The following is a 24,332-nucleotide window of genomic DNA, read 5'->3' as shown; positions in this document are numbered from 1 at the left end:
GATCGCCGCGGGGTGGAGTTGAGAAGGGCCCGCCCAGTTCCGGGCTGCACAAAAACTCGCTCTGGAATACTGCGGGGGCCCTCAATCGTCATTGCTGTCCACTCAGCGGCCATGTGCATGTGTCGCTCTCGCAGTTCCCTCCCCACCATGACCGTACTGCGGGCCCCGACCCCAGTATCCTCCACCAGCTCGGGACCCCGACGGGGCTCCGGTCCTGAGATCTTCACGTTTGACCCTCTTCCAGAGCCGGCAGTGGCCCCTGCCGCGAGGACCAGCGCCTCCCGCGCGCACCGAAAGCGCAGCCGTAGGGTCCTCTACCCACGACTGGTGAGTGTCGCCGAAGTGGGCAGTTGGGGGGAGGGGCGGGGGAATGGCCAGACGTCGGGGCTCCGAGTGACCTGTCCCTTGGTTGTCTCGCACAGGTCCGGCGCCAGCTGCCTGCCGAGGACCCGAACCCTGCCAAAAAGCTCCTCTTCCTCCTGCTCACCATCGTCTTCTGCCAGATCCTGATGGCTGACGACAGTGTCCCAGCGCCCTTGGCGCGGGAGGACGCCCCCAGCGCTGCGTACCCCGCGCCTACCCCTGCGCCCCCAGCCCTCGAGCCACTTAATCTGACCGCAGAGCCCTCGGACTACGCTCTGGACCTCAGCACTTTCCTCCAGCAACAGCCAGCCGCCTTCTAACCGTGACTCTCCACACTCCCCAGGAAGAATCTGAAAAAGCAAAGAAACACCAGGTGTATCTGGTGTGCGAGAGTATCCCAAACTGGGACTCACAAGGCAACTCGCACTCCACACTGCAGGGGAGCCGTCACGGACACGCTGGGCAAGGCCGGGCGGGGAGGAAGGAGTGCGTTAAGTCTCATTGCTCCTAATTAATATTTATAAGTATTTATGTTTGTCTCCTAGGTGCTAGGGGGATATATTAATATTTATTTAACTTATACGAGGGTGCGAGACGTGCCCGTTGCTGCACAAGCAGGTCTCTATGTTGAGCTTGGTGGGACTGACATACAGCGCCCCGGCTGGGAGTCAAGGATGGTAGTGGGTCGGCTGGGAGTCAAGGATGGTAGTGGGTCGTAAATTCAGGGGTAACAACCTCCGTCCTCCAGCATCTTAACCCCCTGGGACCACCCTGTGAGGCTTCAGCAGGCCTCTGGTTATAAGGTACTTGGCTTTCGGTCTCCTCGAAGTTGTCCCCAAAGGGTGGCTACGTGGTGAGGGGTCAGGGCTGTCAGGGGGCGGCTGTGGGGTCGCCCGTATGTTCTGTGAACATAAATAAACTCTATTTACTGTCGTCAGTCATTTGAGAGTATCTTTGCTAGCGGCGATTCCCCTCTCCGGGCGCCAGGAACGAGCGGCCAAGGCTACTCTTCCCTGACAACTGAACCCAGCATCCGGTGAACCGACACTAACGTTCGTTGCCCAGTCTGCATTTTTCCAGAACTTCCCGCGGGGCATAGCCTAAATGAGGCAATATCCCCCGCCCGGAGCTCAGGGCCCACGGAAGTCACGTCACGTGCCCAGGGTGGAGCAGGAAGCGGCCGGGCAGCCGGAGCGGGGTTAAGCGAGGCCCACCGCGCAGTCTGGGAAGTCCGGTGCGAGGGGCGGGTAGGCAGGCCTCCGAGCAGGGCCTGCCGGGAATGAGGGGCGGGCCGAGCGCGAGGCCCGGGTTGGGTCGCCGCGGGGGGTGGGGTCGCGTTGCCTCAGCCCTAGGGTGCGGCTGTGGGGTAGGCGCGGAGAAGCGGGAAGAGGGGAGGCGCCGGGACGGGGAGGTGGGGGGAAGCGCTGGGACGGGGACGGGGGAGGTACCCGGACAGGGAAGATACCCGGACAGGGAGTAGGCGCGGGGACGGGGTACGGCGGGCTGCGCTTCTGGGAAGGTCGTTCGCGAGTGGCCGCGGCTCCACTTCCAGGTTCCCCTACCACCGCCCTCATCCGGGAAGGTAGGAGGCGGGTAGATGATGGAGTCGGGTTTCGAAGGAGCAGGAGGGGTGATGCGAGGTCTAGGGGTCTCTAGGCGCGGGAGAGCTATATCAGGTCAGGGAGAAACCGTGTTCAACTGCAGGCAGGAACGGAGGCAGTGGCCGTCAGCAGGCGAGAGGGAGTTGCTGGCGGTCTGCGGAATTTCACAGGGGAAAGGCTTAACAGACCCCTGAGTACTGTGACTGGGCGGTGGTGGCTGCAGGATGGGCGGGACTGACGGGAAAGGGAAGCAGCCATTCCTGTGGACTCCACAGCGCCCCTACCCCCTCCGCAAAGGCTTGCTTTCCTCTCCTCCAGCTCCCATTGGAGCCATGTTTTTCACCTGTGGCCCAAATGAGGCCATGGTGGTCTCTGGTAAGTATAGTTCTCTTCTCGGACCCCCAAACACCTACAAACCTGGCTTCTGCTCTTACCCTAGTCCTTACCAGCTCTGCAGCGTAAATATCTCCCCTCCACCCCAACCCCGGGCTGCAAGCTTGTGATTTCCAGACTCTACCCTTGCCTGGCCCAGGCTGCCTCCCCTCCAGCTCCCAGATTTTCTTGTGGGGATTGCCCCCTCTTCTTCCCCCAGTTCTATAGTCTTCCATATTCAAAAGCTCTGCCCCTGCCACCACAGCTCACTGGACCCTTCATCTTGCAGGTTTCTGCCGGAGCCCTCCAGTCATGGTGGCTGGGGGTCGAGTCTTTGTCCTGCCCTGCATCCAGCAGATTCAAAGGTGGGCAGGAAGAGAACCAGGGAAGGGGATTCCAGTTTTCTCTCTTATCTCCTTTTCTTACTGTCCACCCTTCTTTTTCTCTCTAGGATCTCTCTCAACACATTGACTCTCAATGTCAAGAGTGAAAAAGTTTACACTCGCCATGGAGTTCCCATCTCAGTCACTGGCATTGCCCAGGTGAGGCTTTCAGAGCTTTTTTCCTCAGAGCCCACTCCCCTATCACCTTCTCTGTCCCCAGACTTTAGGGATCTTGTGACCATGGCCTTCCCAGCCTCTACCTGCATAGAAATTTCCTCTGTATTCTCACCTTCTCCAGTGCACTTGACTCCTCCTCTCTTCTCTCCCTGCTTCCTCAGACCTCCACCTAACTCTTCCCACCCTTCCTCTGGCTGCAGGTGAAAATCCAGGGGCAGAATAAAGAAATGTTGGCAGCCGCCTGCCAGATGTTCCTGGGGAAGACTGAGGCTGAGATTGCCCAAATTGCACTGGAGACGCTAGAAGGCCACCAGAGGGCTATCATGGCCCACATGACTGTGGAGGTGGGCCTGATGGCAGGGAAACATCTGGAAGGGATTCCAGAGGGGGGCTTAAGGACTGAACTAGTCTGTGGGAGGCAGTAGCCAGAGGTTCTGAGAGCTTAAGTTCCTCCTTTGCACCATCTCATTATCCTAGGAAATCTATAAGGACAGGCAGAAATTCTCAGAGCAGGTTTTCAAAGTGGCCTCCTCAGACCTTGTGAACATGGGCATCAGCGTGGTCAGCTACACCCTGAAAGACATTCACGATGATCAGGTAAACCTGGACAGTTGATCCTCTCTGTTTCCCTGCTCCCTTCTCTTAAACCCTCCCAAGGACTCCAATTTCTTCATCTTTCCCACAGGACTATTTGCACTCCTTGGGAAAAGCTCGAACTGCTCAAGTCCAAAAAGATGCTCGGATTGGAGAAGCAGAAGCCAAGAGAGATGCTGGGATTCGGGTGAGGGAGATGGCGGCGGGCGGGGGTGGGGGGGTCACTTGGACACTGGGCTTTTTGGGCACTTGGTGGGAGGGCCACAACTGACTGGGGCTGGTAGAAATGGGTTGGCGGAAGAATAAGATGAGGTCAGGCCTGGGGCAGAGGCAGGGCAAAGGCAGGGGAATAGCTTGCTCCTAGTGTGGAGCAGGCTGTCCCCCTGGGGCCTTTACCTCCTGGCTCTGACTCCTTACCTGATCTCTGTATGAACAGGAGGCCAAAGCCAAGCAGGAGAAGGTGTCTGCTCAATACCTGAGTGAGATCGAGATGGCCAAAGCGCAGAGGGACTATGAGCTGAAGAAGGCCGCATATGACATTGAGGTCAACACCCGCCGGGCACAGGCAGACCTCGCCTATCAACTTCAGGTCAGAGCCACCACACTGAGCAGATGGCTAGGCTGGGCCTTGCCCCTGCACCATTCCTCTCAGGCTACCACTGTCATTTTCTAACTCTGATCCCCATATCATACTCTCCATTTCTGAGCCAACTCCTCTATATGAGGAAGATTTAAAAGACCTAAATATGTCAGCAAAAAAGCAAAGCAAAGGTCAAGAAGGTATATGTTCAGCAGGGCTGGTCATGTGTTTGGAGCAGGTTGTGCCCTCTGCAGTGGCACCTGGATGAGGGCGGTGAACAAGAACTGAGGTCCAGCCCATGTCCCACTTGCCAGACTACATTCTGACATGAGCCAGTGGGTCTACATCCACCCAGAGGAATGGGCACCATTTACTCATTTGCACAAGGCAGCCCTGGTGATCAAAGAAGGGTGTGAGGAATAAAAACACAGAGTTGGGCTTTGAATCCTGGAAAGTGAGCTATGGGCAGCCCCAGGTGTTACAAGGCAATACAGTCAGTCGTCATCATTTGCAGATTCCATATTGAAAATGTGCCAAATCGTTAAAATTTATTGGTAACTCCAGTCAGTACTTGTAGCACTTCTGTGGTCATTTGCAGACATGCACAGAGAGATGAAAATCTGAGTTGCTTGGTGCACAGTTATCACTTTTGAGGTTGAACAAGATATTCTGCTTTCTTTCAACTCTTGTGTGTGTTTTTTAAAGTTTATTTATTTATTTTTAGAGAGAAGAGAAGGAAAGGAGAAAGAGCGAGAGAAAAATCAATGTGTGGTTGTCTCTCACACACTCCTCACTGGGGACCTGGCTTGCAACCCAGGCATGTGCCCTGACTGGAAATCAATTGGCAACCCTTTGGTTCACAGGCCAGCACTCAGTCCACTAAGCCACATCAGCCAGGGCCCTTCTTTCAACTCTTATACTGCAAACAGTGTTGTCTTCATGGTATATTTCCTGCCATATTTTTCACATTTTTGTGTTCTTGATTGGTGATTTCACTGTATAAAACAGTCCCTAAGCATAGTGCTGTAATACTGTCTAGTTTTCCTAAGTGCAGGAAGGCTGTGACATACTGTATGGAGGATATAGGTGTGTTAGATGAACTTCATTCAGGCAGGAGTCATTGGCCGTAAGTTTATTGATAATGAGTCAACAGTATTTATTACATAAGGTGACTTTAAACAGAAACACATAAAACAATGTTATATATTGATTTGCTGATAAAATGTTGGGACCAGAGGTTCACAGGAACCTAACCCCGTATTTCTCCTAGGAACAAAATAAGTATTTGCTAATTCAGTGTTCATGGCTACTTTCTGGAACAACTACCATGAATAACAAGAATCAACTGTACTTTGAGACCTTTACCCAAAGAATAGCAATATTATGAATTTCATTTTTGCCAAGAGTTGGTGCAGACTAAAAGCATAATGAGGTACAGAGCATCTCTAGTTGTGGGGATAAATTCTTGGCTTGTGGTTTGCTACTTAGAGTGTGGTCTGCCTACCAGCAGCAGCAGCTTCAGCAACACTGGAGTATTTGCTAAAAATACAGTCTCAGGCTCCAGCCCAGACTGAATCAAAATCTGCATTATAACAAGCTCCCTAGCTGATCAATGTATACATTGGAGTCTGAGAAGTAGCAACATAGTGGAAACCACTAGTGTGAGTGGGACTATGGGTAAGGTCCTTGATTCTCTAAACATGGCTTTCTTTGTCCACAAGTTAACAGATTGAGCTGGTTTGGGCTCTGTTAACTTTTCTCAGTTCCTCATTTTGTGCCAGGCTTTGTGCTGGGTAATCAGAAAATAATGGTTCAATCAAAAAATATCTGTGAAGTGTCTGCCATGTGCTAGACACTGTTTTGGAGGTGAGGATGTAAGTATGCGAGACAGAAAAAGATTCCTGCTCTCAATGAGCTTACAGTATAATACAGAACACAGCTAACAAGGAAGTCAGTGAACTTCACATCTTGCTTAAGTGCTATGAAGGAAAGCAGTGGGGGCTACTCTGTTAGGCCGGGGGTAGACAGAGAAATCTGCTGGGAGCAAATGATATATGAAATAAAACCTGAAGACAGGAATGAACCAGCAATGTAAAGAGTTGTGTGGCAAGAGTATTCTAAACCAGGGATGTTCAAATAGAACTTTTAGTGATGGAAATGTTCTGTACTTTGCTGTAATGTTGAGCACTTGAAATGTGGCTGGTGGATCGCTGGCTAGTGAAATTGTGATTGAGGAACTGAATTTTAAATCTTTTTTAATATTAAATAATTTAAATTTAAACAGCCATATGTGGCTAGTGACTAGGAGGGGGACTTGGTGTGTCCCAGGAACAGAAAGGAGGTTTCTGGTCTGGTATAGCTAGTATGCTATAAGGAGAGGCAGGCAAGGCCAGGTCACACAGGGTTCAGGTAGCCTTGGTGGAGACTTAAAAGAGAATTCAAAGCACAGTGGAAAGCTATTAGAGAACTTTAAGCAGGGAGGTGCTGTGGTCCAATTTATGTTTTTACAAGGATCAATCTGGCTGCTGTGCGGAGAATTGATTGCCAGAAGGGGGGCATCAGAGAGACAAGTTGGAATCTTTTTCAAAGATTATAGATTGAATAAATGCAGCTAAAACCTCATTAAAACCACATACAGTGATTTAAAAGAGAGAGACCGAGAGAAGGGGAACAAAAGGAATAGAAACCATAGCATCACTTTGGAAGCTAGAAAGCTGTGGTAATTGACTAAGCATTTCTGAGACTGCTGAGACCAAAGGTGACAGGTAGAAAGCAGTGACATGATCTGGTGTTCAGGAGCTGGCACATACATGGACCTGGAGCTGTGATGAAGACCGTCAAAATCAGGAAAAAGGGTGAAGCATGACCTCTCAGTTAGATTCTGTTGCTGGATCCCTGCCTCTGGATCCCTTATCCGCTTTAGTGTTACCAAACTGAGAGAGAGAGAGAGAGAGAGAGAGAGAGAGAGTCTGTCTGTCTGTCTGTCTGTCTGTCTGTCAGGGACATCCTACCACTCACCACCTATCAGGCAAAACTCCAAAGACAAAGTTTGGTGGAAAAGAAGGAACCTTTTATTTAACAATCAAAAAAGACTATTTAAATATTTGTTATTACAACTACTACATAGATTCAAGATCTGAAAATAACACAAGAACAGAAATCTGTACAACTGAATAAGGCACATAAACTGTGTTCTAAGGCACCCAAAGAAAAATCACCCTGTTGCCCTCTACCAGCTCAGTTCAAGGTTGTGCCAGGAACCTCTTCTTCCACCCAAAAGTATTGTAAACGTAGGTGACTTGGCTGTTTAGCTTCAGGCATCTTTCAGAGTCTTTGCCTCCGGGCCTCCTACTCACTGGCACACTGTGCTCTTACAGCTGCTCACAAGCCAGTGCTGGCCACTCTTGACACTCCTGCCACGGGGGAGGGGCACGGGGCCTGCAGCCATTGACAGGTCCTTGGGAGGGGGCGTGTAGCACAGGGCCTCTTACTGAGAGGCCTGAGCTGGTGGCTTGATGGGTACACAGGGAGGGGAGAAGGGTCTGCTGCTGATAAGCCTAAGCCTCCTCCCCTTCTCCTCTTACCATCCTGAATGTCTGGGGCCTGGGACCGCCAGCTTCCAGCAGGCAGGAAGGAAGAGAGATCCAAAAAAGGAAACTACATTTCTGCACACTCCTTTTTAAATGATCTCCCTCCAAATGCCTTGTGCAGTCCAGTGTGCATCTCGACCCCTCCCCCATTTCTGGGGGCAGGGTCCCCATTATCCTATTACAACTCCCTGTCTTTTAACACTCTGGATGCTTGTAATCTTACAAGGGCAAATGGAGTAAAGTCTTGTTCTTCTGTAACTACTTCCTGCTTGCCAACAATGTAGTCCTACCCATCCCCTTGTTCAGAGGTCTTTAACGAAAAGGGTTCTGGAGTGGAGGGGTGTCTTCACATGAGGGAGAAGGATTTTGCAAGATCCAGGTCAGTTGGTTATCCAAGAGAAAGCAGCATGCATGATGGCTGAATTACATCAATGGAAAGGCTGGCAACCTTATATTCTGGAGGCAACAAATTTGGCAAGAGGGTTAGAAGGCACAGTCAAAACCACAAGAACTAAATAATCAAGGTTGGGACTGTTACAGTTCCCTCTTTTAACACTTCTGGACCTTTTCTGTCCAAACCACTAAGGCAGAAAAGAAAACCAGTTTCAAAATGAAGCCAGTAGGCTGCCCCGTATTTCACCAACCCAACCATATAGTCCAGCCAAACTGTTTAGTCTTAGGAGGCAGTGATGCAGGTAGGCTTCTCAAGTGGGGAAAACATTCAGCTGCAAGACCTTTGCTGGAATGGTACCAAGCAGTGACAATTTGACAAATCCGTCATGTAAACTAGTTCAACTTGCAAGTGAAAAAAACCTTTGAGTACAGTTAGCCACACTGACGTCCAATAATCACAATTCTATCTATGCTTTATATCTTTTGTTACTTTACTTTCCAACTTAATGTGAAGTTTTAACCTTTAGAAACCTCAATTTATTTTCAGTACAGAAACAGAACAAATCTAAAGCTAGGACAGAGTTTCAGATAAAATGGGGGGAAGGACTGGAACTAGCCTTAGAATCCTGTCTCACCAATCAGTCCCACCAACCAGTCACACAGACAACCTCTCCAAGGTCCAAGCGGCATGAAGCCCCAATGGGGGAGAGATTCTCTCACCCCTACTGGTTGGTATTGCAAATGACCCTTCTGGGGTCCAAATGGCACAAAGCCCAAGCAGCATAGGCAGAGGATTCCCAGTATAAACAAAACAGCTGAATTCCTCCTAGTCCCCAGAAGATCAGAAAGTAAGCAAAGAATAACCAAGAACTGAGGTTTCTTTCAAGTTAAAACTCTCACAACTTTCTATACTCATTCAGAAATAACTATTAACTCACTTTCAATCCTTGTTCTTTTTTAACGAAGGGAAGGACCATACCCTAGCTCAGTATCAGGCAGACAAAAGTCCCTAAATTTGCAAACACATAAATAAAGAAATGGAACATGGTCACTTTGCATTGGGGCCCATTTTCTTCTGAAAGAAATTTCAAATCTTCAGAGCTCAGGTTCAGCTTCCCTTTTCAGCGTCAACCACAGCAGCAGGATTCAAATCCTCCTCAGGTGGTGCCTGTTTTATTCATGAGTGGTGGATCCAAGGCTTAATTCCTGCAAGCTGTAGAGAAGAGTGCATTGTCAGTAGGACATCATAGGGACTAGTCCAGGAGACTTCCAGTCAAGATGGAGGCATAGGTAAACGTGCCTCGCCTCCTTACACAACTACAGAAAACATTACAATTAGACTACAGAACAAGTATCACTCAGAATTGCCAGAAAATCAAGCAGTATGGAAGTCTGACAACCAAGGATTTAAAGAAGCCACATTCATCTAGGTGGATAGGAGGGGCAGAGACATGGAGGGGTGTGGATACGCCTAGTGGATGATCCCACGTTTACAAGTAGTGGATAAAAATCAGAGGGAACAGTGCCAGACCAGATCACTCAGCCCAGGGTTTCAGCGCCAGAAAGCTAAGTCCCCATAACTTCTGGCGCTGGAAACCACTGAGGGTTGGGGCGTTGTAAGAGGCTGCAGGATTCTCTCTTAAAGGGCCTGCAAAGGACTTAGGACTTTTGCTGACTCACTCCCTGCTGGGATTCAGCACCAGCAACCAGTACCTTGTTTGGCTAGCTGCTGTTCAGGGCCCTGAGCCTTCCAGGTCTTTAGTAAGGCTCAGCCTCCTGCCTGGGACAGGTACAGGGGCTCATCAGCTAGATAGACAGTCCTGCAATGACCAAACTTAGACAAAATGGTTAGTGATTACCCTAAATGTTGCATATATTGCTTAATCTTTGACTCATGCTCCAACTCTAAGTGGGGCATTCCTTAAGAGATTTGGAAGAGTCCCATAAACTATTTCAAAAGGACTGAACTTAAGCCCACTTCTGGGTGCCACCCTAATTTGGAGCAAAATAACGGAGAGTGCCTGGTCCCATTTCAAATGCATTTCCTGGCTTATTTTTGCCAGGGTCGTCTTTATCATGTGATTCATTTTCTCAGTCACTTCCATAGACTAAGGTCTTCAATATATATGTAGTTCCCATTGTATTTGCAGTGCCTGTCCAGCCTTTTGGGATATCTTCAAAGTGAACAATGGTCCATTATCACTCTGAATGCTGTGAGGAAGTCCAAAGCTAGGAATCACCTCTTTAAGTAAAAGTTTTGCTTCTTCAGTCACCTTCTCAGTTCTAGTGGGGTATGCCTCTCTCCATCCAGAAAGAATGTCCACAAAAACAAAGAGCTTGAAATTCCCTTTGGTTTAGGCATTTGTGTAAAGTGTACTTGCCAGTCCTCAAATGGGCATAACCCTTTATATTGTATTCCCTTTTTCTGCTGGGGAATGCTCTGTTTTAGGATTGTTTTTGGAACATATCTGACAGGCTTGAGTGATCCTCTGAATGGTCATGTGCAAATGAGGGCCCTTAAAATGTAACCTAATAAAGTCCATCAAAGTTGCCATGGTTGGTGTGGCTCGGTGGATTGAGTGCTGGCCTGCAACGCAAAAGGTCACCAGTTCAATTTCCAGTCAGGGCACAGGCCTGGGTTGCGGGCCAGTCCCCAGTGAGGGGAGTGTAAGAGGCAACCACACATAAATGTTTCTCTCCCTCTTTTTTCTCCTTCCCTTCCCCTCTCTATAAAAATAAAGTCTTTAAATTTTTTTTAAAAAAAAGGTCCATCTAAGCGTCCCTTCTATAATGGGCCCTTTCATGTAGGCATTTGAGGAAGGGAGAACACTAGAGCCTCGGAGTAAGATCATGACAGGGGTGCAGACCTTCCATATAGAATTAGAGTCATTGTTAGTGAATCCCCATTCACTGGCCTGTTCCTCATCTCATTCTGTGTAATGAGGTTTAAATTTTAACAAATCCAAACAGGGATCAGAGCCCCCGGGCGTGGTGGCTCTGCTGCTTGTCTTGCTGCTTTATCAGCAGTTTGAGTTCCCTGGCTTCTTTGGGAACTGTCCTTTTGGTGTCCTGGGCAGTGCATTATGGCAACCTGGTCCACTAAATTCACTGCCTCTAGCAATTATAAAATCTCTGCATGGTTGACATCCTTGTTTCCCGAGGTGAAGAGTCCTCTCTCCTTCCATACTGTGCCATGGGCATAAACTACAATGAAGGCTTATTTGAAGACCATGTAGATGTTAGCCTTCTTTCCCTGGGACAGTACTAAGTCTCATGATGGCAGGCTTCTGTGCTGAGGTTCCCGGCGCAAGGACTTGGACTTCGGGTACCTTGTCTGTGGTGACTACTGTGTACCCAGCTCACCATTAGCCATTGGCCATGAAGCTGCTCCTATCTGTGTACAGCCTCCAGTCTTGTGCTGCTACAGGTTGGTCCAGTGGATCTGGCCTTCTAGAATAAACTTGGTCAATAATTTCCAAGCAGTCATGCTGGAGGTTTGAGTTTCCCTCCATGTCTGGAGCAGAGTGGCTGGACTTAAAGTTTTGGTAGCCTGCAAGGTAACATTGGGTTATCCAACAGAATGGACTGGTATTTTCCCATGCTTCCTGCCATCAGCCAGTACCCTGTTTTTTGTTCCAATAAAGTTAGGACCTAATGTACCAGTACTGTAGTAGGCTTTACTAAAATGAGCTTCTCAGCTTCCTGTAAGATGTCACAGGTAGCTGCTACTGTCCAGTGACTTGTGACCATGCCTTTGTCTTGTGATCCAACTTATTTGAGAGATAGGCTGTGGGCCTGGGGATGTTTCCCAGAGTCTGGATTAGTAACCCCAGTCCAACTCCCTGTCTTTCGTGAACATAAAATTTGAAAGGCTTCTGTAAACTGGGCAATCTTCGTGCAGGAGCCAAAACTAGCTTTTCCTTCAAGGTATCAAATGCTGCCTGACAACCTCTTGCCCATTTAAAAGGTTCAGTGTTGAGGACTTTCAAGGAATTATACAGTGGTTTAGCTGTAAGTCCAAAGTTTGGAGTCCACATTTGGCAGAATCCTGTAATCCCCAAGAACTTGTAAAGCTATTTCTGGTTTTCTGGGATTTTTATTGTAGCAGTGGCTTGCTTTCTATCTGCCATCAAGCTCCTAGTACCCTGTTTCAATTGAAATCCCAAGTATGCCACCTCCTGTTTGCACAGCTGGGCCTTGTGAAGTTACACCTTATATCCCCCTTTAGCCAAATGATTTAGAACTGTTACGGTGTTGAGCAGTCTTCGTAGCTATTGCTAGTTATCAATGTGTCATCTACATATTGTGGAAGAACTTGTGGTTTCAACTGACAATCCCCTAAGTCCTTGGCTAATACTTCACCGAATGTAGTTGGGAAGTTCTTAAATCCTTGTGGTAGCACAGTCCAGCAGTATTGAAGTGTGGCTTTGGTTTCTGGGTCCTGCCATTCAAAGGCAAACAGTAGTTGAGTCTGTTGATCTATTGGGATGCAGAAAAAGGCATCCTGCAAGACTAGGACGGAAAACAATTTGTTGTTTCCAGACACCATGGTCAACAGAGTGTAGGGGTTGGGCTCTATGGGAAGAATGTCTTGCACAATGTCATGTATGGCTCTAAGATTCTGTACAAATCTTTGTCAGAGTGAGACGTTGACTGGTGAAATGGGAGTATTAGAGGGAGACTGGCATGACTGAATTAATCTTGATTTTAAGAACTTCTGCAATATCAGCTGAATCTCCTCTAAAACCTCCTTTTGGAGGGAATGCTATTTCCTCTGGGATCTGTGCCCTGTCTTTTAGATTAAATTTTATGGATTGGATGTTAACTGCTTTGCCTGGAATTCTATCAGCCCAGATGGTTTGATCAACCTGTTTATAGATCTCAGGTGGAACAAGTTCACCTCCAGGATCTTCTGGCCAAATCAGGAGTGCCTGGAGCTGGAGAGCATGTTCCAGCATAACCTCTATGTAGTTGCTGCTTTTCAGGAGAAAAAGTTATTTGTGGATTTAATTTACAAAATAAGTCTTGGCCCAGCAAAAGAATGGGACAGTCTTGCCAATAGAGAAAACCATCCTCTGATCCCCAAGCTGGCATTCTAGGAGTTGAAGGAATGCCCGTTTTTGTAATTGTCCAGTAACCCCAGTTACCATTACTACATCCGAACTTTTCTTGGTTATTTTTGTATTCACAATTGAGTGTGTAGCTCCTGTATCTATAAGGAAATCAGTTGACTTGTTCCCCACCATCAACTGTATCCAGGGCTCCTCTGGGAAAATAGTAATAGGTCAGGAGATGTCCAAGGAAGCTCCTGGGGCTCCTTGTTTATCATACTTCTCTTGCCTTTTAAACTTTTCTCAGCGACGGTTTTCATCTCTATTTTCCTTTAGAACTTTGGGCACTCCTTTCTCTAGTGGCCCTCCTTCTTGCAATAGACACATTGATTGGCTCCTGGGGGGCCTCTTCTCTTTCCTATAGGGTCCCGTCTTTTCCTCTGATTGCCCCTCCTTATTTCTAAGAACCCCGTGGCCTGTTATCTTCCTTGCTTCCCTGGCATTGTAGAATTTATAGGCTATGTCTACTAGCTGAGAGGGATTTATTCCCAGTGCCAGATCTAACTTCTAGAGTTTCTTTCTAATATCTGGGGAACTTTGTCCAATGAAGGTCACGTCACGTTCACCATCGATACGTTATCTGGTGCCTGCTGATCAGCATCAGTTTGTTTTCTATAGACCTGCTGGATCTTTTCTAAAAATTCAGAAGGGTCTTCACTTGGTTTTTGTTGAAGGGCTTGTGTCATATTTGGGCTCTTTTGTTTGGGCACCCTTTTGTTAAGCTTTTCCAGTATGCACTTTTCGATAAAGCGTAGGATAGGTCCCCACCCTTTGGGGTCCAGCCAGGCTTTGTCAAGGGAATTGCCCCAGCTGGGTTGGGGTCTCATTAGGATCCTTTTGGTGGAGATACTGGGTCTCTTCATTAGCCCTATTTATAACCAGCCATCTCTCATCTGCAGTTAGCAAGATATTTAAGAGAGCCTGTTCATCTGCCTGCTTTGGATGATGAGTAGCAATAATGGAGACGATAAGATCTGTCATTCTCTGAGGGTCCTCTCCATATGAGGCGCTGGAATTCCTCCAATTCAGTAAGTCTGAAGTGGGGAATATAGTATGAGCCCAACAGCAGGCTGGCCTTCTGAATTACTCTGCCCATAGGGAATTGCCTCAAAGAAAACTGCCTTGCTCTGGATAGTGAGGCTCCCTGGCCAAATTGGGTGCTCTAACAGGTCTTCAATGGGGAGACCTGTCCCTTGTCATACAGGGGTAGAGCCATTGGCTCTGTGACCCCACTCCAAGGAAGTTAGCAGTGAGGGTGGTGACTGGGTAGGTTGTCCTGCTACTAATCTTGTGCCCCCTGGGTTGAGGACATTAATGAGACTTATTTTATCATTCTCTGTTTCTTCCTGTGTCTTATTGTCAGGGATATGTTTTGAGGCCATTTCCCTTCTCTGCACCATCAAGGGGTTCTGTGTCCCTGACAAAACCCTATTAAGCAGTGACAGAAATGCATTGACATAACGGATTTCATCCCATCTGTCTAACCATTGGCAATACTGTTTCAATTTCATGGTGCTACAGTAACTTGGGTAGCCATGCGTGGGCCATCTTTCCCCACAATCCAAAACATACATAGGTCACAAAGTATTAACAATAATAAATCAGTAACCCCTTGGATAATAGCAGTACATGCCCCCATCTGGCAGAATCCTACCCAGTGGGCTCCCTCCAGGAGCCAGCACAGAACTGCTTTCCTTATTGGCCCAGACATGCAGGTCTAAAGCTATGACCTAAAGAATGTAGGCAAACTGTGAACATGCAAACAAAACTTGAACCCACAACTCTATCTCATAAGCAGGTTTTGGGGTCTTCTGCCAACTGATGCTACAAATCATGGCCTCCAAGCTGTGGCCCCCCAAAACTCAGGGGCTCCTCACCCAATCTTAGCCACTTGGCCTTCCTTGGCTGGTCCTCACCCAGAACACAGTTTGCAGCCCCAAAACTCAGGTGATCCTTCTTCCTTCTAAGAGTCTACTCCCTTCCCAGACCCATTTTATTTCTACCTGCCAGGTATATTTAGGTGGCCAGCACCTCTAGAAGGCATGCAGAGAATTTCCCAGGAATTGGGAAATCCTACAGTCCCATTCCTTTGGGGATCAGCTTGCCACAAGCAGCTAGGGTCCCGGCAGAGTCGCCATTTTCTGTTATCAAACCAAATCAGTGGAGGGATGCCTACCAGGCAAAACTCCAAAGACAAGAGTTCAGTGGGAAAGGAAGGAATTGTTTATTTAACAATCAAAAAAGACTATTTAAATATTTGTCATATTATAACTACTACATAGATTCAAGATCTGAAAACAACACAAGAATAAAAATCTGTACAACTGAACAAGGCACATGAACTTTGGTCTTAGACACCCAAAGAAAAATCACCCTGTCACCCTCTGCCAACTCAGTTCAAGGTTGTTCCAGGAACCTCTTCTCCCACCCAAAAGTATTGTAAATGTAGGTGGCTTAGCTGCTCTCCAGTTGCTTTCTATCTCCAGGCATCTTTCAGAGTCTGTGCCTCCAGGCCTTTTACTCAAGGTGCGCTGTGCTCTTCCTACAGTTGCTCACTGGCCAGACCTGGTGACCCTTTACATGCCTGCCCCAAGAAGGGGCGGGGCGCTTACAGCAGTTGACAGGTCCAGGAGGGGAATGTCCTCACTGGACAAATCCCTGCATGGAAGGGGTGTGGCAGGGGTCTGCCACTGACAGGACCAAGCCTCCTCCCTTCCCCTTTTACTATCCCTAATGACCAGGGCCTAGGACTTCCAGCACACAGTGCCCGGAAGGAGGGGAGATCCAAAAAAGGGAACACAGTGTCTTTTTTTTTTTTTTTTTTCTTTTTTTTAAGTATATCTTATTGATTATGCTATTACATTTGTCCGGTTTTTTTGTCCCTTTTATTCCCCTCTGCCCTGCACCTCCCAATCCCATCAGCATTCCCCTCTCCCTTGGTTCATCCCATCAATCATATATATAAGTTCTTTGGCTTCTCCATTTTCTATACTATTCTTAACCTTCCCCTGTCCATTTTGTACCTATCATTTATGCTTCGTCATCCCTGCACCTTTTCCCCCGTTCTGTCCTCCCCCTCCCCACTGAAAACCCTCTGTGTGATCTCCAATTCTGTGATTCTGTTCCTGTTCTAGTTGTTTGCTTAGTTTGTTTCTGGCTTTGGTTTGTTTTTTTTTTTTTAGATTCGATAGTTGATAGTTGTGAGTTTGTTGTTACTGTATTGTTCATAGTTTTGATCTTCTTTTTCTTAGATAAGTCCCTTCAGCATTTCATATAATAAGGGCTTGCTGGCGAATACCTAAAGCTCTGCCCCTTCCAACATAACAGGAGCGACGAAACAAACAAATATGGCCCAAATGAAAGAACAGATCAAAACTCCAGAAAAAATGCAACTAAGAGATAAAGAGATAGCCAACCTATCAGATGCACAGTTCAAAACACTGGTAATCTGGATGCTCACAGAAACGGTTGAGTATGGTCACAAAATAAGAGGAAAAAGTGAAGGCTACGAAAAATGAAATAAAGAAAAATATACAGGGAACCAACAGTAAAGGGAAGGAAACCAGGACTGAAATCAATGATTGGTAGCAGAAGGAAGAGATAAACATTCAACCACAACAGAATGAAGAAACGAGAATTTAAAAAAAATGAGGAGAGGCTTAGGAACCTCCAGGACAACTTGAAATGCTCCAGCATCTGAATCATAGGGGTGCCAGAAGGAGAAGAGGAAGAGCAAGAAATTGAAAACTTATTTGAAAAAATAATGAAGGAGGACTTCCCCAACCTGGCTAAGGAGACAGACTTCCAGGAGATTCAGGAAGCTCAGAGAGTCCCCAAGAAGCTGGACCCAAGGGTGCACATGCCAAGGCACATCATAATTATATTACCCAAGATTACAGATAAGGGGAGAATCTTAAAAGCAGCAAGAGAAAAGGAGGCAGTTACCTACAGAGGAGTTCCCATAAGACTATCATCTGATTTCTCAAAAGAAAACTTACAGGCAAGAAGGGGCTGGAAGGAAATATTTAAAGTCATGAAAAGCAGGACCTACAACCTAGATTACTCTATCCAGCAAAGCTATCATGTAAAATGGAAGGGCAGATAAAGTGCTTCCCAGATAAGGTAAAGTTAAAGGGGTTCATCATCACCAAGCCCTTATTTTTTACTTTTAAAAAAGATTTTTTGTTTGTTTGTTTTTAGAGAGAGGGGAAGGGAGGGAAAAACATCCATCAGTTGCCTCTTGTACACCCCTTACTGGGGACCTGACCCACAACTCAGGCATATGCCCTGACTTAGCATTGAACCAGCAACCCTTTGAGTTCACAGGCCAGCACTCAATCCACTGAGCCGCACCACCCAGGTCTGAAAGTGTCATTTCAAAAAAAAAACCGAATCTGAGATATATTTCGATTTTTTTTTTTTCTTTATTCCCCTCCACCCTACACTGCCCCACCCCTCAGCATTCTCTGATCCCTCTTAGTTCATGTCCATGGGTTGCACATATCTTTGGTTTCTCCATTTCCTATACTATGCTTAACCTCCCCTTGCCTATTTTATACCTATTATTTATGCTGCTTATTCCCTGTACCTTTTCCCCTATTCTTCCTCCTCCCCCTCCCCTCTGTTTTACTGTTCATAGTTTTTGACTTTCTTTTTCTTAGATAAGTCCCTGTAACATTTCATATAATAAGGGCTTGGTGATGATGAACCCCTTTAACTTTACCTTATCTGGGAAGCACTTTATCTGCCCTTCCATTTTACATGATAGCTTTGCTGGATAGAGTAATCTAGGTTGTAGGTCCTGCTTTTCATGACTTTAAATATTTCCTTCCAGCCCCTTCTTGCCTGTAAGTTTTCTTTTGAGAAATCAGATGATAGTCTTATGGGAACTCCTCTGTAGGTAACTGCCTCCTTTTCTCTTGCTGCTTTTAAGATTCTCCCCTTATCTGTAATCTTGGGTAATATAATTATGATGTGCCTTGGCATGTGCACCCTTGGGTCCAGCTTCTTGGGGACTCTCTGAGCTTCCTGAATCTCCTGGAAGTCTGTCTCCTTAGCCAGGTTGGGGAAGTCCTCCTTCATTATTTTTTCAAATAAGTTTTCAATTTCTTGCTCTTCCTCTTCTCCTTCTGGCACCCCTATGATTCAGATGCTGGAGCATTTCAAGTTGTCCTGGAGGTTCCTAAGCCTCTCCTCATTTTTTTAAATTCTCGTTTCTTCATTCTGTTGTGGTTGAATGTTTATCTCTTCCTTCTGCTACCAATCATTGATTTCAGTCCTGGTTTCCTTCCCTTTACTGTTGGTTCCCTGTATATTTTTCTTTATTTCATTTTTCGTAGCCTTCACTTTTTCCTCTTATTTTGTGACCATACTCAACCGTTTCTGTGAGCATCCAGATTACCAGTGTTTTGAACTGTGCATCTGATAGGTTGGCTATCTCTTTATCTCTTAGTTGCATTTTTTCTGGAGTTTTGATCTGTTCTTTCATTTGGGCCATATTTGTCTCAGCACACCTGTCACATTGTAAGGGTTGGAGCCTTAGGTATTCACCAGTGTGGGGCAACCCACTTCCCTACATTGTGGCACTGTATGTGGGGGAAGGGTCAGAGAGGGAACAATACTGCTTGCTCCACTCTGAGCTGGCTCTCAGTCACTTCCCCCGCTACCCACAAGCAAATTGGGCCCTTCTGGTACTAATTCCTGGGTGGGTGGATTTATATACATTCAAGTAACCTGTGAGTTTCTCCATCAAACTCTCCTGTGAGGCTAGGAGTTTCTTGTGCTGCCAAAACCCCCACAGGTATTTACAGCCAGAGGTGTGGAGGCTTTATTTCTGTGCGCTGGAACCCTGGGTTGCACAGTCTGTCTCGCTCCCTAGTTGTTCCTCCCAGTATATTTGCACACAAATGTGGGACCACCTAACCCTCCAGCCGCTGCCTTGCCACACGTCCTCTCCACCCCAGCTGCCCATCTCTGCCCCTCCTACCAGTCTGGATGAATGTTTCTTCTTTAACTCATTGGTTGTTGGATTTCCACACAGTTCAATTTCTGGCAGTTCTGGGTTTGTTTGTTTGTTTGTTTGTTTGTTTTTTAATTTATCGTTGTCCTTTAGTTTTGTGAGGAGGCAGAGTGTATCTACCTATGCCTCCATCTTGGCTGGAAGTCGGGAGCCTGGTTTCCACGTGCTCCTTATTAAATATTCTCCAGAATCTCTTGCATGGCCCAGAGGGAATAGCTCTGGTTGTTAGGCAACTCACATATACACAGCTCAACCCCTCCCCCATTTCCTGGGGCTAGATCTCTGGTACACCAGTACACATCTGGAAGTTTATTATTTGCTGAGAATAAACCAGAGGATGTCACCTTGGGCCAGTCCAACACACCTGAAAGCTTGGTACTTCACCAGTACCAGGGACATGAACTGACTGTGCAGTTATTGAATGCTCAGTGCTGACAGCCTCACCTCACTTGGCTCCCAGAATCTCCATCTTCCAAACAATAGATGAGAAAACTGCTCAGGGAACATGACCAATTTGAAAAGAAAGACTTAAAGATCCAGAGTCACTGGTTCCTCAGCAAATGGCCTGCCCAGATCACCCTAGTGTGAAGCTCTCAGTCTACAAGCCTCCCGTACAACCCAGAGCTTCCCTTCATTGTTGTAGACCCTGTTCACTGTGAGCAGACAGCCAAGGATTAACTGACCTATAAAGGAGCCCTGCAACATGGGAGACAGAGCTGAACCACGTGAAGGACACAGACTATGCAAGAAGAAAAGCTTTTTAAACATTCATATACTCAGTAAGAGAAGAGAAGAATCCACATCCAGGAAGTCAGAATATAGAACAGAAAACAAAAAAAGAGCTCTTAGAAATTAATAAGATGGCATAAGTTTTTTTAAAAATCACTTTGGGCCCTGGCTAGTGTGGCTCAGTGGATTGTGTGCCGGCCTGGCAACCAAATGGTTGCCAGTTTGATTTCCAGTCACGGCACATGCTTGGGTTGCAGGCCAGTTCCCCAGTAGGGAGTGTGTGAGGGGCAACCACACATTGATGTTTCTCTTCCTCTTTTTCCTTCCTTCCCCCTCTCTCTAAAAATAAATAAATAAAATATTTAAATCAAAATAAAAAACCACTTTGGAAGAGAAATTCTAACAGACCAGAGCAGATGGGGGAGTGGGGGCAGTAGATAAAAATATTAAAGGCCAATCCAGTAGTTCCAACAGACCAAAGAAAATGGGAGGAAATAACCAAATGAAAAATTGACAAAATGTTTATCTTCCCTGAAGGATGTTAATTTTAGATTGAAACAACACACCAAGTGCCCAACACAATTAATGGAAAACATCTACACTGAAACACATCACTGAAATTTGAGAACACTGAAAAAAGATATAGAACTTCCAGAGAGAAAAACAGATCTCAAAGGGTCAGGCATCAAAATAATTTCAGTTCTTAAGAAGCTAGAAAACCATAGAGCAATACCTTCAAAATTCTGATAAAAATGAATTCCAACGTAGTAACCTGTACTCAACATAACTATTATTCAAATAGAATAAAAATCTCAGAGAAAGGTCTCAAAAAACTTAATTGCCACATACTCTTTCCAAGGAAGCTACTGGAGGTTGAGTTTCACCCAAAAAGTAGCCTAATGATTGGCGGGCACTCGAACATAGAAGAGGTGATCCTGTACACTGCAGTGGGGAGCAACTAGTCCAGTTTGGAACAGGCTTGACATTTCCAGCTGAGAGACAATACAGGATGCTATATCCAGGAGCACCCTTCCTCTGGAGTGAACACATGGGCCCAGTAAAGGCAGGGGTATCCCCCCTTGCATTGACACCCACAGAGATGATGTATGGGTGAGTTGGAGCAATGAGACAAGAAGGAAGTGTGCTCTTCACCTGTACCTCTCCTCACCAGCCTCCTGGCAGGAGCTTTCTGCTCCCTGTACTCTACAAGCAATAAGAAAATGAAATCTGCCTAAATAAGAGGCATTCTATACACACATGTAAATGCTTATAGAGTGCCCCTGGAAGGGTACACAAGAAGCTGGTCACAGTGGTTACTCCTGGGGAAGGGAAATGTGGAGGCCTGCTTCTCACTGTGCACTTTTTTCTTTTGACTTTGTACCATATACAAAAATTGAAAAAGATACGCACGCACATACACCCTGCCCCTAAAAAGAAAGTAGGCAGTTATTGCAGTAGTTGGGGCTAGAGTTGAGGGCAGTTTGCACTAAGGTTACAGCAGCACAAATGGAGAGTGAGTAAAGGGGGTGGGTTTGAACCAGACTGAAGGTAAATAGATGGCATAGTTGTGCTCAGTGCCCTCCAAGTGCTCGCACTCTACATGGAGACATGGTGGAAAAATAGTCATAATGGGAGCTCATGGAGGGACACTGTCTGGCCCGAGGGAGACAGGGTCTGGGGTCCCAGCCCTATCCATCTCTGACACTGAGACTGCCTGGGGAAAGTCCTGATGGTTGATACTGGCTCTGATCACGCTTTGCCGTGGATCTGTACGGGAAGTGGACCCCACTGGGCTGGTGGACCACTCCCTGTACCTGCTCTATTTTTATATCCCATCCTAGAGCCCTGCCCTGACTTCTCTGTGATTTATTGCGCACTCGTTCTTCAGCTCTGACTCGTCATTTCTCCTCCCCAGGTGGCCAAAACGAAACAGCAGATCGAGGAGCAAAGGGTGCAAGTGCAGGTAGTGGAGCGGGCCCAGCAGGTGGCAGTGCAGGAGCAGGAGATTGCCCGCCGAGAAAAGGAGCTGGAGGCCCGCGTGCGGAAGCCTGCGGAAGCTGAGCGCTACAAGCTGGAGCGCCTAGCAGAGGCAGAGAAGTAAATACCCCCTCCCAGGTCCCCTCAAGCCCCTTCACTACCTGGATTTCTCCTGTGGAACTCAGGTGGTAGGAGCTTCTACCCCCAGCACAGGACCTTTCTCCCAGGAGCAAGGGCCTCAGCTTCTTCCTCTACTCCCTTTGTTTGCCCAGGTCACAGCTGATTATGCAAGCAGAGGCAGAAGCTGAGTCTGTGAGGGTGAGTTAGAAGGTGACTCTATGGTTCTGGGGGAGTGGGTGTTACTGATGAGCTACTGGGGTTTCTTGTCCTTAACTGCTGGCAACAGTACTACAGTATCCTGTACTCTCCTTAGATGCGGGGGGAAGCTGAGGCCTTTGCTATTGGGGCCCGAGCCCGGGCTGAGGCCGAGCAGATGGCCAAGAAGGCAGAAGCGTTCCAGCTGTACCAGGAAGCTGCTCAGCTGGACATGCTGCTAGAGAAGCTGCCCCAGGTCTGGGGATTGTGTGCTGGGCACCAGGCAAACCAGGCCAGGGAGCCGTAAATTAGGGGTGGGAGTTATAAGCCAGAGACCAAAGTGAGAAAGGATGAGCGGTTGGATGGAGGTCTTTAAAAATCCAGGGTAAATAAGGCATTTTAGGAGCAGTGTGATGGATCTCAGGCACTGAGTAGGCCTCTCACTTACCAGGTGGCAGAGGAGATCAGTGGTCCCTTGACCTCTGCCAAAAAAATCACACTGGTGTCCAGTGGAAGTGGGGCCGTGGGAGCAGCCAAAGTGACCGGGGAAGTCTTGGACATCCTGAGCCACCTGCCAGAGAGCGTGGAAAGACTCACTGGTGTCAGCATCTCCCAGGTGAGAGTCTCCAGGGTAAGGGCAGTGGAACAGAACTACTGCGTTCCTGAGGGATGTGATTCAGTGCACCAAGCACATTCACATTTATTAATTTACTAATTGACATAAGTGGTTTTTATTTTAAAAAAAAAAGTTTTAACCTTGGGGTAAGTAGTATTTTACAAAGTAAAGAAACTAAACTCCAACACGTTAAGTACCTTAGTTCATGTCATATAGCCAGGGGAGCTGGGCTTCCAAAACCTAGGCTGTCTTTCTAGTACCAGGAACTAGTAGCAGCCTATTGACAATTCAAAAGCATATCACTGATTTTCTTGGTGCCTGTTTATTCATCTGAAGGTTATGGTGGAGGTAAGAGAGCAGGCTCTGAAACCAGACTGTTCTGGTGTGAATTCTGCCTCCAGTGCATGCTGTGACCTCAGAGAAATTCTCAATTTCTTTGTTTCTCTGTACTGATCTCCTAACAGGTTAATAATAGTAACTAAATGAATGATACTAGCTAAATGTTTAAAATACTGCCTGGCACATAGAACGTACCATATAAGACTGTTAAAATACACACACACACACACACACACACACGCACGCATGAGCATTGAACTACTTCAGTGACCTTTAGGCTAGGTTCCTTTGGGCCTCCTTGAGGCCTTCAGTGGAGGATTGTGTGCTATGAAAGATTAGCCAAGTCCTCACTGTGCTCTACACCAGAAACTAATACAAATAACATTAAATGTAAACTGTATTTGGCAGGGGTGGGGGGGACTCTGGAACACTCCTGGTTGTGCATGTCCTCCCTGCAACCTTTTTGTCCAGATGGAGCCTGGGAGAACATGGCATCTGGCTCCCATGTAATCCACTGTTCTTTTATTGCCAGGTAAACCACAAGCCTTTGCGAACAGCCTGAGTCCTCAACCTTCGCAGATACCTCTCTTCATGGTTCAAGTTACCTGAATGGTCCACATATTGCATGCACTTCAACTGGTATCCCAGAGCATGTCCTTTAACAGTAGGATTCTACCCTTCACCTTTCCTTGCCAAATAGCCTGTGCCTTGCCTTGGAAGAGAACGGTTGCTCCCTTTCCCAGGCCCACACCATCAAGACTGCCAGTCCCCCAAGGCTTCCATGCCAGTATTCTGATAACCCCACCCCCAACTTAACTCCCTAATTAAACTACACAGAGCCTGCTGTCTGAAATTTTTCTGACCAAGACTGAGGGATGGATGGAGGTTCTCAACTTCTCAGATAATTTGCTGTTACGTGTTGTTACTTAAGTTAAAACAGAGCTCATTCGAAATGAATGCTGGAATATAGCTTGCTCCTTCCAGTAGGCTTTTAGTTGGAGTTACTTGTACACTGCTAAGAGTTGTAGATTGAATTCCTCTCCCCCCAAAGTTGATTTAGTCAGAAAACATGCTGATTCGTGAGAATTGCATTAGTCCCCAGAATTACTGAAAATATGGCCAAGGGAAATTGGACTTAAATTTCCAGGACAGCTTTGAGACATTTTGTGCAAT

At 46.9% G+C, this 24,332-nt stretch overlaps 2 protein-coding genes across 6 annotated transcripts; both read left to right on the top strand.

Moving 5' to 3' along the window:
• The first annotated feature begins 69 nt into the window (after positions 1-69).
• IER3 (immediate early response 3) lies at positions 70-1,294 on the top strand. The gene is made up of 2 exons (XM_054568673.1): positions 70-327; positions 423-1,294. The coding sequence occupies exons 1-2, from the start codon at positions 112-114 to the stop codon at positions 681-683; spliced, it is 477 nt and encodes a 158-aa protein (XP_054424648.1). The 5' UTR covers positions 70-111; the 3' UTR covers positions 684-1,294.
• Positions 1,295-1,681: 387 nt separating this feature from the next.
• FLOT1 (flotillin 1) lies at positions 1,682-24,024 on the top strand. 5 transcript variants are annotated; one of them, XM_054569038.1, is made up of 13 exons: positions 1,682-1,729; positions 2,283-2,339; positions 2,626-2,701; positions 2,788-2,878; positions 3,097-3,240; positions 3,374-3,493; positions 3,582-3,677; positions 3,927-4,079; positions 21,828-22,009; positions 22,162-22,207; positions 22,323-22,460; positions 22,656-22,820; positions 23,692-24,024. In XM_054569038.1, exons 2-13 carry the CDS (start codon positions 2,297-2,299, stop codon positions 23,719-23,721), a joined length of 1,284 nt encoding a protein of 427 aa, XP_054425013.1. In that variant the 5' UTR covers positions 1,682-1,729; positions 2,283-2,296; the 3' UTR covers positions 23,722-24,024. The 5 variants fall into 5 exon arrangements, with proteins under 5 accessions (XP_054425013.1, XP_054425017.1, XP_054425014.1 ...); XM_054569042.1 differs by having other exon boundaries at positions 1,688-1,716; XM_054569039.1 differs by lacking the exon at positions 1,682-1,729 and adding an exon at positions 1,836-1,945.
• The last annotated feature ends 308 nt before the right edge of the window (positions 24,025-24,332 follow it).

The sequence above is a fragment of the Pteronotus mesoamericanus genome, unplaced genomic scaffold, assembly GCF_021234165.1.
Source record: "Pteronotus mesoamericanus isolate MK-2021 breed Mesoamerican mustached bat unplaced genomic scaffold, CSHL_Meso_final contig_20, whole genome shotgun sequence".
Lineage (NCBI taxonomy): Eukaryota > Metazoa > Chordata > Mammalia > Chiroptera > Mormoopidae > Pteronotus > Pteronotus mesoamericanus.
The sequence above is the reverse complement of the archived record's forward strand: the minus strand, read 5'-3'. Positions and strand labels throughout refer to the sequence as shown.